Here is a 14,892-nt window from a genome sequence, read left to right on the forward strand (position 1 = left end):
GCATATAAAGTAGGGGGAAGACTATATTTAAATATGTTGCAGGAAATGACAATATCTCCCATGTTCACTGCTTCTGAAATTGCCACACAATTTACACAACATTTAAATAATCTGCAAGGGTTCATGAATTTATTTTTTAATTTAATTGGATTTAATTTATGTGGAGGCGAGTGTAGTTCCCTTGGACATTTTGTACTAATAGAAGTTTCCTCTAATATAAATGTACATTAAAAAACAAAGTACTAAAAGTACTCAACACACACACACCCTAAATTAAGTAGCTTACTAATTCAGTTCCATAATAAGTACTTGGGTCTCACCTCAGTACTCTAATGGAGTAAAGATTCATACAGTTAACTTTGACAGTGGGTTAAAATATAAAGAAATTTATAAATTGGCATCAAAACAATCAGGGCAGGTATAAATCAGTATTGACTTTAAAATAATCAACAAATTACTGTTCTTGAGAGGAAGAATTCGTAGTTTAAGATTTACAGTATGTATTTGCAAAGAAAAGTATGATTTCTAGGTCTATCAGTTAAGCATTTTCATATTCAGTGTTTTTCAGTTCAGTAATATGGAAATCGGGGAACTGGGGCTGAGATTTCCACAGGGCTCTGCTGGTTCTAACAGTACAAAAAGTATTCCCTGCCGTCCCTTCATCAACTGCTCACGTTAAAAAAAAAAAAAATGATTTAACAAGAAGAAAACATGCTCAACACAGAAAATGTCTTTGGCTCCCCACAAATTTCTCATATTCTCATCTATTGAGATATCAGAAGATTTGCTTCATATTTCCAAAAGATCACAAAGCACAAGCTGTGAGTGTTCCACCCATATCCCCTCAAATCCCTTTTGCATTTCCTATTTTTGGTGTGCTTTCACTCCCCGCAGCCAGCACCTGTACTTGTTCGGAGGACAGCTTTCCATTTTTTCCTCAAAAGATAAATTTTCAATGTCTCTTTCATAAGGGCACTAATCCCATTGGTGAGGACAGAGTCTTCATGACCTAATCACCTACCACAGGCCACACTTCCTAACACTATCACGCTGCAGGTTAGGATTTCAATATAAGAATTTTGGAGAGACACAAGCATTCAATCTGTAGCAGACTTTCCTCTTGAAACACTGCTATGTTTTTCACTCATCCAGTAAATATGACTAAGCATCTCCAAAATACTAGTCACTCTTCTACCTGCTTGGAATATACCAACAAAGACATCTGTCCTTCAGGCGGCTTACCTTCTAGTAAGGGACAGGAGGCAGAGAAGATATAAAATGTAAGAAAATAACTTAAAAGTAAATGATGTAGTATTTTAATAAGTGAAAAATGCTGTAGGAAAATAAACTTGACTAGAGTAAAGGAGGTCTGGAGAGGAGGAAAGGTGGCAAGTTGCAATATTAGAAAAAATGGTTCCTTCCTCCCTCTCCGATACCACAGAATGACCCTTCAGTGGCTTCCTGCTTCATTCACGCATTCATCTTCTCTTCACACTTTACTCTCTCCTTGGATAATTTCATTCACATCCAAGGCTTCCAGTGAAACTATATGCTGGTAACTCGCAGACCTAATTTTCATTCCTCAAGCCCCTCAAGTGCACACAGAGAAGAAGGCTCTGTTACAAATCACTGATGAAAATAGGGTTAAAGCAGTGGACTCTAAACAATTTGCCTATTTTATAAATTAGAGCAGAGAACTCATCCCAAGTCAACAATGCTTACTTTCTTGAATTTCAAGCACTGTTTCTGAGGTGTATAAAACAACCCTGCAGGACAAAGGCCTGAGTATCTGCAACAGGAAGATAGCTCCCTGGGAGATATCTTAAAGCCCTGGGCCTGTGACTGTCTTTGCCCCCACATTACTTCCTGAGGCAAACATTTCTATTTATTTTTCTACTTCCACCTCTGCTTCCATTTGCACTTCAAACCTAGTCACTTCACGCAATCCTTTTAAATATGTGTGTGTGCTATGGGAGCTTTTTCTTAATCTGCAAGACTCCAGGGTGACTACTCTGCGTCCCAGGGAACGTTTCTGATGTCAAGAGTTAATGTTTCCAGGATATCTGCTGGCTTCAGATTTGCCCCTAATTCCTGGTGTGTCCAGCATTACCACATTAGCAGTTAAATTTATCCTCTAAATGCTAGTTCTTTCCTCAAAAGACAAGATTATAATATCTGACAACTAAGAGTTTATAAGAACTAGTTTATTTTCACCAGGTATGAGAAATTGAAGATGAAATTAAAACCTAAGAGAAATTGAAAAACTATCATTGCAGAAGTAACTCATTGACAATATAATGCTATAGCATCTTGGAAACAGTGACACTTAGAGATGTCATAAAAGAAAATGTTCCCTTAACAAGTGTTAGAAAATACTAATAAAAGAATCTCAAGGAGTTTGGGACGCAGTGAGGGCTAAATTGTTTGAAGACTATTACAATAGTCTTACAAAAGAGACTTACAGTAGTAAGTCTATTTTATTGAAGTTATTTATCCAATAATATTTGCTTCATTAGATAAAGAGAGAAAAGGGATTTTTGCATCCCACTGCAATGTGTTAATTCTGAGTCTATTAAAAAGTACATTTAGTTCTCAGGTACTGGCTATCACACCTTCATCTCCCGGGAGTACCTTAAATATAAAGGAGAAAGAGAACTAACTTATCACTGTTCCTGAAAAAGGAACATAAACCTTCCGTCTGAAGGTTTAAGATCCACTATTTGTGCATTCAAGGAGGCAAAACTCATGAGAATAAAATGCTGACCTGAGGTGACAGAATTAAGTCTGTGTGCCATAAATACCATTTATTTAGACTGAAAATCAAACGATGCTCTAATTATAATTCATTGTACAGCATGTAGCAATATAAGATGAATCAAATGTGTGTGTGTGTATTCTTGTGTATATGCACGTGTTTGTGGATGTCTGTGTGTTTGTATGTGTATGTGAATGTTTGTGTGCATGTCCATGGATACTTATGGTTGCTGAAGGGTAGGTATACCGTTGCTGAGAAATGGCTCAAAAAACCATCACTATGGTAGGATAGGAGTTAATGAGAACTAATGAGGATGCAGAAACTTGGAAAAACCCTGAGGAAATAAATCTCAGTGCATTTTCTGGAAAGAGTGAGCAACATAATAGTCAGATATATGGTGAGATAAGCATAGTTTGGCAGAAAAGACACTAAACAGAATCATGAATGTAGAGAGATCCATCCATGACTTGATCTTTTTCTATGAGGTCCTACTTAGCATAAGCACTTAATAGCATTGATAAAATATAATCTGGTCCCACTGGAGCCACAAAAATTAAAGAGCACCCTGATCAGCCTTATGGCATTCTCCACTATGGAGGAGTAAAGGGATTGAGCCCGAAAAGAGACTGGAAGGCTGGGCAAGCCCACTAATGCGGTGATCAGGGAAATGAGAAGATGAAAGCCATAGGACTTCAGAATCGATTGGATGTGGGGAGGAGAAAAAGAGAAAGGAAAGATGATCCCCTCCTCCTCTAGGCTCCAAGTATTTGGTTCTGGTGACTAAATGGGTATAAGAGTCATTAACACAGATACAGGGGGAGCAGATATGCAGGAAGAAACTACATCAATTTGGAATATATCAATGCATGTATGTCTGCAAGATCCACAATTGGGGATATGCAATGGGCAACATCATTCCAGATGTGAAGAGTCTCTCAAAACCTTATCTTTAGAGCATGTGCTGTCTATAAGCCTGGTATCACGGAAATGTCCTCAGCTCATAGGTGACTACTGCCATTAAGTAGTTAGTTAAAAAAGATTTGATACCTAAACAGCTCTGACTTTTCTGAACACAAACCTCTTACAGAGAGACAAGAGAATGAGATGACACATTCAAGAGCTGTGGAATAATATCCTATGCCATTAAAAGAAATTGGCACACCTGTAACGCAAATTTGAGAGCCTGCCTGCTTCTGGACTGCATCCAGCATTGACAGCTTTATCCACTAAAAATACAAGACAGTCAGTTAAATTTGAATTACTTTTAAAAATGCAATAGTTGGAACATATGCTAAAAAATACAGTAAACGGGACATAAACTAAAATGTTCATTGGTGTTTATTCAAAATTCAAATTTCATTGGACACCCTGCATTTCATTTGGCAATCCTAAATTGCAGTATTGTTCATGTACTCTCCTTTCTTAGTGTTTAAGTCATCTTTATTCTAGAAAGGCACAAAAAGAGCTATTTAAACACTATCTATGGTTTTCTGTACTTACGTTACAAAAATAGCAAAGCAGAGTATTTATATGGGGCATCTGGGACACTTCTCTAAATGCTTTCTATTTCTCTCATGTTGCATGAAGCTGTGTATTAACATGCCTTAACAACCAATGAAATCAATGATTTAAAAGTTCTTTAAAATATAAGCAGCATCTTAAAGTACAAAACACATTTGAATATACGAAATGTTAAATTCAGGCCTAGTTTTTACAAACATTTTTACCAAATGTCTCTGTAAATGTTAAGTTAAATAATAAACAAACTGGAGTAGAAGCCATCAGAATAGCCTCCTTAGTCCCATAGCAAAGGTGGGTCATGACTGGTTTCTAGATGCCAGACCCTCTTATTAGGTCACCTAGCTCCTATGGATTATGTTTAGGGACATGTATGTGAACAAAACCAGAATATTTCACCCCCCAAAAAGCACTTTTTTGGCATATTTCCATATAGCTATTCAAAGGAACTGCAAACCACAGAAATCTTGAAAATCTGTCTTTTGTGGAGGATATTTGCATCTGCAGAGAAAATCTACACTCATGAAACAAACAGCTAGGCTTTCTCTGAGCCCACTCCCACCCCACTCCCATCCGAATCTAGGAAAGATTAACTCACAGGAATGAGAGGGAGAGTATGACACCTTTGAAAGTCTGACAGAGACATGTTACCACAGGCCACCATCTATTCTTTCTGAGAACTGCTATCTGTGAAATTTCATGTATCTTAGTGTATTGCTTATATAATCTGTTGCTTATAACAGAATACCTGAAACTAGACAATTTATAAAGAAAAGGAACTTATTTCTTACAGTTCTGGAGGCCGAAAATCCAAGGATGAGGGGCTGCATCTGGTGAGGGCCTTCTTGCTGGTACGGACTTTCTGCAGAGTCCTGAGGCAGCACGAGGCATCACGCAGCAAAGGGGTTGAGAGTGTTCACTCGGGTCTCCCTCTTTTTATAAACCTCTAGTCCCATTCTCATAATAACTCATTAATTCTTTAATCCATGAATGGATCCTCATGATCCACTGGATCATAAGGGCTCTACTCTCATGATCCAATGATCTCTTAAAGGTCCCATCTCCTAATACTGCCGCATGGGGAATTAAGTTTCAACATAAGTTTTGGAGGGAACAAACATTCAAACCATAGTACTCTGTATAACAAGACCACCTTCACTAGCCAGGCCTTTTCTTGTCCCTCCCTCCCATAACCTGTCTCGCCACTGTAGCAGGACAATTTTCAGACAAAACTCCTCAGACACCGAGTTAAAGAAGGAAGGGGTTTATTCGGCCAGGGGCATCAGCATGACTTCTGTCTCATGAGCTGAGCTCCCCGAGTGGGCAATTATTGTCCCTTTTAAGGGCTCACAACTCTAAGGGGGTGCGTGTGAGAGGGTTGTGACTGATTGAGCAAGCATGGGGTACGTGACTGGGGGCTGCAGGCACTGGTAATTAGATCGGAACAAAACAAGATAGGGATTTTCACAGTGCATTTCTATACAATGTCTGTAATCTATAGATAACAGAACCAATTAGGTCAGGGGTCGATCTTTAACTACCAGGCCCAGGGTGCGGCGCCGGGCTGTCTGCCTGTGGATTTCATTTCTGCCTTTTAGTTTTTATTTCTTCTTTCTTTGGAGGCAGAAATTGGGCATAAGACGATATGAGGGGTGGTCTCCTCCCTTACCACAATCCAAGCCCCTATTCCTTCTGTAACTTCTGGATGGTATAAAACCTGCAGGCATCTGGCCTTTTCTAAGTTTTCATATTTCATATTGTTCTCACGTACACATGTGCAAGTAATAATTTATATACCTTTCTCCTATCAATTTATTATGCATTTGTTTTATGGACTCAAATTATCAAACCTTCAGAAAGGTAAGGAAGGAGGAAGTTATCTTCACTCCTACACATGATTCAGACCCCTAAATAACATTTTATGAACGAGAGTGACAAGACACTCCACTTGGAAGAGTTATCAGTGTACTTTTTATAAATGAGTGGTAGATAACTGCTATAACTAAAATAGATCCATTATTTGATAGATTAATGCACTACTTCTTCAAGTTAGGGAAACATTTGTTATCTAATATACATAAAAATCATAACAGTAAAAAACAGAAGAGATTGACACTGCATTATGCAAACCAGGACCTGTGAATACCAGTGTAGCTGTTGATCTGCCTTTAATTAGTTTCTTGTTTTTACTGCAAAATGATGAGTCAAATTAGACTCAATTTTCATCACCCCACTAGGATCAGCAGACATTGACCAAACGACACAATTGATTGCAGATCATTTTATGCGACACTCCAATTTATGTAGAATCTGTTCATGAGATAATAAATGTGCAAGTGCCATGAAAAATACTAAGTACTACACAACTGCAAAGTGGTATTATTACATAGAGAGATCTGTCACATTTCATAGGGACTGTGACAATAAGTGAGCTAGAAAAAAACAGGCAGCAGAATAAATATGGTGGTGGAGTGGGGACTGTCATATTCCTGAATTCTGAGGAGTTCTGAGTGGACAACCAAATAGTTGACCTTCAGTCTATTAAAGTCAAAGTCAGGCCAAGAACTTTTACTATTATAGGTAAAAATGTTGCTAGTGGTGACAGGGGTGTCAGTTGTCCTTTCCATTAGGTCCAGTTTGGTAAAAGTATGTATGATCCCAAAACATGAGTGGCAGCCTACTCTCACCCTGTCTCACCCATGTTAGCCTCCCTCCTGATCTTTGCCCCTAGTTCATGGAAACCCCTATCTGGCATGTTTACCCATTCATCTCCAAGTAATACTATGTGCCAGGAGCACATAGTAGAATACAGGAGCAAACAAACACACACAAAATCCCTGGCCTCATGGAGTTTACATTCTAGTAAAGGAGACAACTAATATACTAATTAATTGATTGATTAAAATTTATTAGATGCCATGAAGAAAATAGACTATTTTTTAAAATAACATTTATCTCATGAATTGACTTTTAAACTGTTCTGTGGCCTTAATAGCCTGTTTGACTTTGGAGGTGAGGTTGGGTAGATATTAATTTCCTCACATCTGCAAGACAGAGAGATAATTTGTAGTATCTAGTCCTGTTCCAAATGCTATGTCCATCAATTAAAGACTGAAAATACCTTCATGACAGATATGCACATCGTTTTAAGATAAAGATTATATTTGTTTTTCAGTGTGGTTTAATCACTGAGGACAGAGTCAACAATATTTTCCAAATTAAATTTGTTCTATCAAAACAAATTCATGAGCATGTAAATAATTTTTGATTATTGCTTTGGTACAGTATTAAAATCTGTGTTTTAAGATTTTTAAGCAAAATAAGGCATTTTTATTTTAACAGATAGCTAACACATATTTCAAAGTCACTTTTAAGCATTATAGATGTCTTAACCTGAATCATCACCATATTTGCTCAAAAAATGCTGGGCAAATAGATCCTAAATCTGTAAACTTATGTGACTGAAGAACAAAAGAAATGCATTTCTCTTTCATCTCTGAAGCAGAAGTTCCCTCACTGAATATGCAAAATCCTATGGCCATGGCCTTTGACAACTTCCTCACAACCAATATCACTCTGTCTCCCTATTCCCATTTGCTGAGCAGATACAAAGAAACCTGTCAACAGAAAACACAGATTTGAGGACATCTGAGGACCAAGGAATGTCCTTTACCCAAAATATCTTCCCTGAGGCCAATGCATGAGTTCTCACATTTAGTGACTTATTCTTCTATGTTATATACTAGTTATTTGTGGAAAGTACATAAGGAGAAAATGAGGAAGAGGGGTGAAAACATGGGGAACCTAGGGCTTCAGCATGTTCGACAGTGTCTGTTGGTTGGTGATAGACTAAAAGATAATAGCTTGATAAGATACAGAGGCCAAGGCCACACAGGGAACAACTTTATAGTAATTTCCCTCAAACTAGAGTGTGAGATGGAGGCAGGAGAATAGTCTGGAGGCAGGGAACATAAGGCCAATTCATGCTGACTTCCTAGAACTAAATTAAATGGAAACACTTTAGCTATGACAGGAAATATCCTCTCCATTTACATTGGGCGTACCCCAAGTAAATAACTTTGTAACTTTACTTTATTCTCTTCATTTACATACGGCATACACCAAGTAACCAATGGAAACCTCTAGAGGGTATTTAAACCCCAGAAAATCCTGTAACAGGGCTCTTGAGCCCCTATGCTCCACCCACTCCCACCTGTGGGGCATATTTTCATTTTCAATAAATCTCTGTTTTTGTTGCTTCATTCTTTCCTTGCTTTGTGTGTTTTGTCCAATTATTTGTTCAAGATGCGAAGAACCTGGACTCCCTCTGGTAACAAGATGAAGATAGAATAGGGGGAATAAAGAAAGAAGGGTTTTCAGAGAGGAAGGCAGGACGAATTTTAAGTCACATTTTATTAAAACTGATCTTTGCTGTCTGTACCTCTGACATGACAACAAGCCGTTTTCCTTGGTATTTTGCTTTGTTGACATTCTGGTTTGCCATAATTGGTCATCATTTCTACTAACCTGACCAAAAATTAAGGTTTGAAAAAATGAGCAATTGTCTAATATATGACTCCTAGGTTTTGTAAACAAAAACTAAAATTCTAAGCCCCTCGACAAACTCCATGGACCCCTCCTCTAGGCCAAGGGAATTCCAAAGAAACCTGAAAAACTAGTTCAGGCCATGATAGGAAAGGATGCTCAAACATGCCTCATTATAGTCTCCTCTGGTTGGAATTCAGGCACAGCTGACCAGCATTAACATTACAACAGCGATCTCAGGACTGATCTCTGTAGGAATAAGATACCAAATTCCAACCTGACTCTAGTGTAGCACCACATGACAGATAGGCCTTGAAAAAAAATCAAAGTATTTTACCCCAAAATATATTCCTTTGACATATTTTTAAAGGCCCTGCAAAGCTGTCTCTTGTGGGGGAAATTCATTTTGTAGAGAATCCCCTTCCCTTTCCAGGTCTTTTTCTGATCCTGAAGAGATTAGCTGAGAGTCTAAAACCTTTTAAAGGTCGGAATCAAAACCATTTGCCATCTATTGCCTCTAAGGGCAGCCACCTATGCAACTTCATCTACATGATAAGAACCTTGGTCTCCACAATCCCATATCTTAGCCCAGACATTTGTTTCCACTGATTCCAGGTCTTTAGGTAATATCAGTTTTAACTAATCATCAATCAGAAAATCTATGACGCCCACCCCCACCACCTGCTTCAAGTTGTCCTACCTTTCTGGACCAAATCAATGTATACCTTACATATGTTGCTTGATTTCTTAGGTCTCCGTAAAACCTATAAAACCAAGCTGTAACCCAACCACCCCTAGGCACATGTTATCAGGACCTCCTGAGGCAGTGTGACTGGTCACGGTCCTCACATATGGCTCAGAACAGATCTCTTCAAGTATTTTACGGAGCTTGGCTTTTTTCATCAATAATTCCTAGGTAAAAGTTAAAAAGTGAGAGTCCATATTTACTACCATTTTACCCACACTAAGTTGCTAATTTCCCTCCTCCTATAAGCAAGAAGCTGAATGGCCTACCTCAACTTGCCTTTACTTATTCAAGTCATTCAAATGCAGTGCAGGCAGCTTTTACTTTCATTTTTTTTTCCTATTTTTGTTTAATTTATTTAAGACCACCTCTTCACAATTTCCAGAGAGAAAATACAAAACGAGAAACAGACTTGGTTTCAAATATATAACCAGGTGCTGGAGTTTAAAGCATTACTGATAACATTGTTACAGAAGAATGGCAGCTTACTCCAGGGCACTTCAATATTCCTGAGGAATAAACATGATTTCTCTTGTCCTCCCACTGGGATGTTCTCAGGTGAAATCACTGTTCCTGTTCTTTGACATATTTTCCGTATAGAAGATATGGAGCCTGGAAATCGTGCTGACAGTTGGAGTAAGCCATTCCTAATCCCATGCCAGAACTGAAGGCTAATCGCCACATTCTTCTTTTAAAGGTGAGAAAACAATTCCTAATTCAAAACCAGTACCTATCTTCACGACCACATCTGCCAGGCACGGCCCCATTTCCAGCCGAGCTCCAACTCCGACATGTACCCCACCAGCACCTCCAATTTTCCTCTCGGCCAGCCCCCCCGGCCCGCTCCAACCCCTGCAAGTCTCGCGAGCTACTTTCTTTAAAAGCATTACCATTGAAAACTTCCATAGTTTTTGGCTCTTAACACCATCAAAATTAGTCTTAATCTCTGAACACATAAAGATAATCATTTCTTCTCTCTTTCAGCACAGTAACTATAGATTTTCAAAACAGAGGGCAATAAAGCACTTTATTTAGTTCCAGATTTATTGTGTTCCATTTAGGAATGAACTACTATCTGGGTAACCCATGGGATGCCAACTCTATACGGAGAAAATAAATCAATTTAGCAATGGACCTGGTGTGGCTGAATGGAATGACACTTCAAAATTGTAGGATTGTGGAAAATAAGATATTTGCTTTGTGCCTTAGCTTCCTTTCTTATACAATAGGAAAATGACCTGTTCAGTGTGTTATAAGAATTGCCAAATGCAATACATTTTTAAAATATAAGGCATAGAATATCTTTATATTTACTCAAATAAGTTTTAACTCTTCTCCTTTTCTTGAATGTTGGCAGTTTAAATGAGAGAAAGGCAAAAGGTAAACAGAAAGCTGAAATAAGAATTGTAATTTGTTTTGTATATCACATTTAAAGAGTGTATGAAGTTGTTCTTCCACTACTATAAAGAAATAGCTAAGCCTAGGTAATTTAGAAAGAAAAGAGGTTTAATTGGCTCACGGTTCTTCAGGCTGTACAGGAAGCAGGAAGGCATTTGCTTCTTGGGAGGCCTCAGGAAGCTTCCAATCATAGCAGAAGGCAAAGGAGGAGCCGGCACGTTTTATGTGGCCAGAGCAGGAGCAGGAGAGCGAGGGGAGAGGTGCTGCACACTTTAAACAACCAGATCACATGAAAACTCACCATCATGAGAACAGCACCAAGGGAGAAATTCTCCCCCATAATATAATCACCTCCCACCAGGCCCCACCTCTAACATACGGGATTAAAATTCCACATGAAATTTAACTGGGGACACAGATCCAAACCATATCAGAGAGTAGACCTTCATTGTACCAACACTAAAGTTTCACTGATTATTAAATTGACATGCAAATTACTGTAAAATTTTTCTCTACTTTCTCAAATTTATAAAAAGTATAAACTAACCAGCTTTATGAATGGGGTCATTGAGAAATAAAAGAAACAGAAAGAAAAGAACTCCTGCCCAAGAGAAGGGTCCTCAATAGTCAAAGACAAATAATTCTAGACAGTATCATCACAAATTCAATACAGTAAATATAGTTGGATAAATATATATTGAGTACTGCAGTCTAAACACAAAACACATTCTCTTCAAGGAATTCATAAAACTTACATAAACTTTTCTATATATCAGGTGTGGCAAACTATTACTTTGGTGATCTATTGAGAAAACACTTTTACTAGTACATATGCCCTTGTGTAGTCCCTCCATACGTTATTTCTGGGTTTGGCCACGTGACTGGCTTTAGTCAATGGGACATTAGCAATTGTGATTCATGCCCGTACATGCAGGCTATATTTTCAGAACTCTAACTTTTGGACCATTCCCTCTCAGATTCCAACCACGATCCTGAAAAACCCAAAGCCCGGTCTAGCCATTTAAACATTTAAAGAGAACACATGGAAGTAAACCAAGAACCCAGCCAACATCCTGGGATAAGCTCCCAGCCAACAGTCAGTACCAACATCCTCCTTAAAAGAGATTCCTCCCATTCCAGTTGAGTTGCCCTAGTTAATGCCACATGGAGCAGAGATAAGCTGTTATTAACAAGCCCTGTTCAAACTGCAGAATTTGAGCAAATAAATTATTATTATTGTATTAAACCAATAAGTTGGGGATAAATGTTATGCAATGATTATCTGAATCATCAGAGTATGAACAATTTCTCAATTTATTCTAAACTACAATTGTACAAGCTGTATTCTGACATAGTAAAGCCAAATAAAATATAAGCTTTGAACAAAGAGGAAAAAAAAAAAACTTTGAAATAAAAAACATTTTATAAATTACTTATTAGTGATAAAGATAAAAAATTTTATTGACAGGCTACTTAGAAAATAAGGACGATGAAAATGATGACTAACCCCTGATTTTTTTTATCTTGCCCAAATTTCTATCTAAGGCGTCTGGTGAGTCATGCCCTCAGATAGGTTTTATTTAACTCTACATATCATGATTTACTTTCCAACCCAACTCTGGCATAACATTACAAAATAAAGAAGAAAATCCTGTATTAGTGTGTTCTCACATTGCCATAAAGACATCCCTGAGGCTGGGTAATTTATAAAGAAAAGAGGTTTAACTGGCTCACAGGCTATAGAAGAGGCATGGCTGTGGAGGCCTTGGGGAACTTTGACTCATGGCAGAAGGTAAAGTGGGAGCAGGCATCTTCGCATGGCCAGAGCAGGAGGAAGAGACAGAGTGGGGAGGTGGCACACACTTTTAAACAACGAGATCTTGTGAGAACTCTATGACAAAAACAGCATCACCAAAGTGGGACATCCGCCCCCGTGACCCCATCACTTCCTAGCAGGCCCCACCTCCAACACTGGGGATTACAATTCAACATGAGATTTGGGCGGGGACACAAATCCAAATCATGTCACTTCCCAACTCATTCTGTGACATCAGTATTAACCTGCTAAAAAACCCAGGCAAATAAAATCACAAGAAAGAAAACAGACCAATATCTCTTACAAATATAGACACAAAAATCTTCAATAAAATACTAGTAAAGTGAACCCAGCAACATATGAAAAGAATTACACTAGTACCCCCTTAACCAGGGAAAATATGTTCTAAGACCCCCAGTAGATGCCTGAAACTGAAGATAGTACCAAACCCTATATGAACTGTTTTTCCTAGATACACATATCTATGATAAAGTTTAATTAATAAATTAGATACAGTAAGAGATTAACAATAACTAATAACAAAATAGAAGAATGATAACAATATGCCAGCATAACTACTTTGATGTTTTGGAGCCATTATTAAGTAAAATAAGGGTTACTTAACAGAAGAACTGAGATACCATGACAGTTGACCTGATCACTGAGATAGCTAAGTGACTACTGTGTAGATAGAGCATGCAGTGTGGATACACTGGAAAAAGAGCAGATTCACATCCCAGATGAGAAGAAGCAGGACAGTGCAAGATTTCACCACACTGTACAGAATGGTGCGCAATTTAAAACTTACAAAGTGTTTATTTCTGAAATCTTCCATTTACTATTTTCAAACTGCAGTTGACTGAAACTGTGGAAAGTGAAATCATGGATAAGAAGGGAGTACTGTGGGCCAGGCGCAGTGGCTCACATCTGTAATCCCAGCACTTTGGGAGGCTGAGGCAGGTGGATCACGAGGTCAGGAGTTTGAGACCAGCCTGACCAACACAGATAGTGGAACCCTGCCACTACTAAAAATACAAAAATTAGCTGGGCTTGGTGGTGCATGCCTGTAATCCCAGCTGCTCAGAAGGCTGAGGCAGGAGAATCCTTTGAACCTGGGAAGTGGAGGTTGCAGTGAGCCAAGATCACGCCACTGCACTCCAGCCTGGGTGACATTTCGAGTCTCCATCTCAAAAAAAAAAAAAAAAAGAGGGGACTACTGTTATCCATGACCAAGTGGGATTTGTCTCAGAAAAGCAAGGTCAGCTCAAAATACAAAAATCAATCAAAGTAAAACACCACATTAACAGAATGAAGTCTTAAAAAAAAATGATCATCTTAGTAAATGCAGACAAGAGCATTTGACAAAATCCAACTGTCTTTCATGATAAAAGCACTCAGACACGGGCATCCTTGCCCATGCCTATGTCTTGAATGGTATTGCCAAGGTTTTCCTCTAGGGTTTTATGGTTTTAGGTCTAACATTTAAGTCTTTAATGCATCTTGAATTAATTTTTGTATAAAGTGTAAGGAAGGGATCCAGTTTCAGCTTTCTACATATGGCTAGCCAGTTTTCCCAGCACCATTTATTAAATAGGGAATCCTTTCCCCATTTCTTGTTTTTGTCAGGTATGTCAAAGATCAGATGGTTATAGATGTGTGGTATTATTTCGGAGGGCTCTGTTCTGTTCCATTGGTCTATATCTCTGTTTTGGTACCAGTACCATGCTGTTTTGGTTACTGTAGCCCTGTAGTATAGTTTGAAGTCAGGTAGCATGATGCCTCCAGCTTTGTTCTTTTTGCTTAGGATTGTCTTGGCAATGCGGGCTCTTTTTTGGTTCCATATGAAATTTAAAGTAGTTTTCTCCAATTCTGTGAAGAAAGTTATTGGTAGCTTGATGGGGATGGCATTGAATCTATAAATCACTTTGGGCAGTATGGCCATTTTCACAATACTGATTCTTCCTATCCATGAGCATGGAATGTTCTTCCATTTGTTTGTGTCCTCATTTGTTTCGTTGAGCAGTGGTTTGTAGTTCTCCTTGAAGAAGTCCTTCACATCCCTTGTAAGTTGGATTCCTAGGTATTTTATTCTCTTTGAAGCAATTGTGAATGGGA

General features: G+C 38.4%; 1 protein-coding gene and 1 pseudogene across 4 annotated transcripts in view; both read right to left on the reverse strand.

Annotated features, from left to right (window-relative positions):
• NEK10 (NIMA related kinase 10) overlaps positions 1 to 14,892 on the reverse strand; it is a 263,478-nt gene that overhangs the window by 95,215 nt on the left and 153,371 nt on the right. For 2 of the 4 annotated variants that reach the window (XM_025376248.1, XM_025376247.1), the window contains exons 1-2: positions 11,717 to 11,874; positions 11,083 to 11,231 (exon numbers count right to left, since the gene is read on the reverse strand). The exons of the other annotated variants lie outside the window; for them this stretch is intronic. In XM_025376248.1, coding sequence (XP_025232033.1) covers positions 11,083 to 11,231; positions 11,717 to 11,815 — 248 coding nt within the window. In that variant the 5' untranslated portion in view covers positions 11,816 to 11,874. Of the gene's footprint in view, positions 1 to 11,082; positions 11,232 to 11,716; positions 11,875 to 14,892 lie in introns of those variants that run through there. 4 annotated transcript variants of the gene reach the window in all.
• Positions 10,128 to 10,356, reverse strand: LOC112618777 (annotated as a pseudogene).

Source organism: Theropithecus gelada, chromosome 2 (assembly GCF_003255815.1).
Source record: "Theropithecus gelada isolate Dixy chromosome 2, Tgel_1.0, whole genome shotgun sequence".
NCBI classification, from domain to species: Eukaryota; Metazoa; Chordata; class Mammalia; order Primates; family Cercopithecidae; genus Theropithecus; species Theropithecus gelada.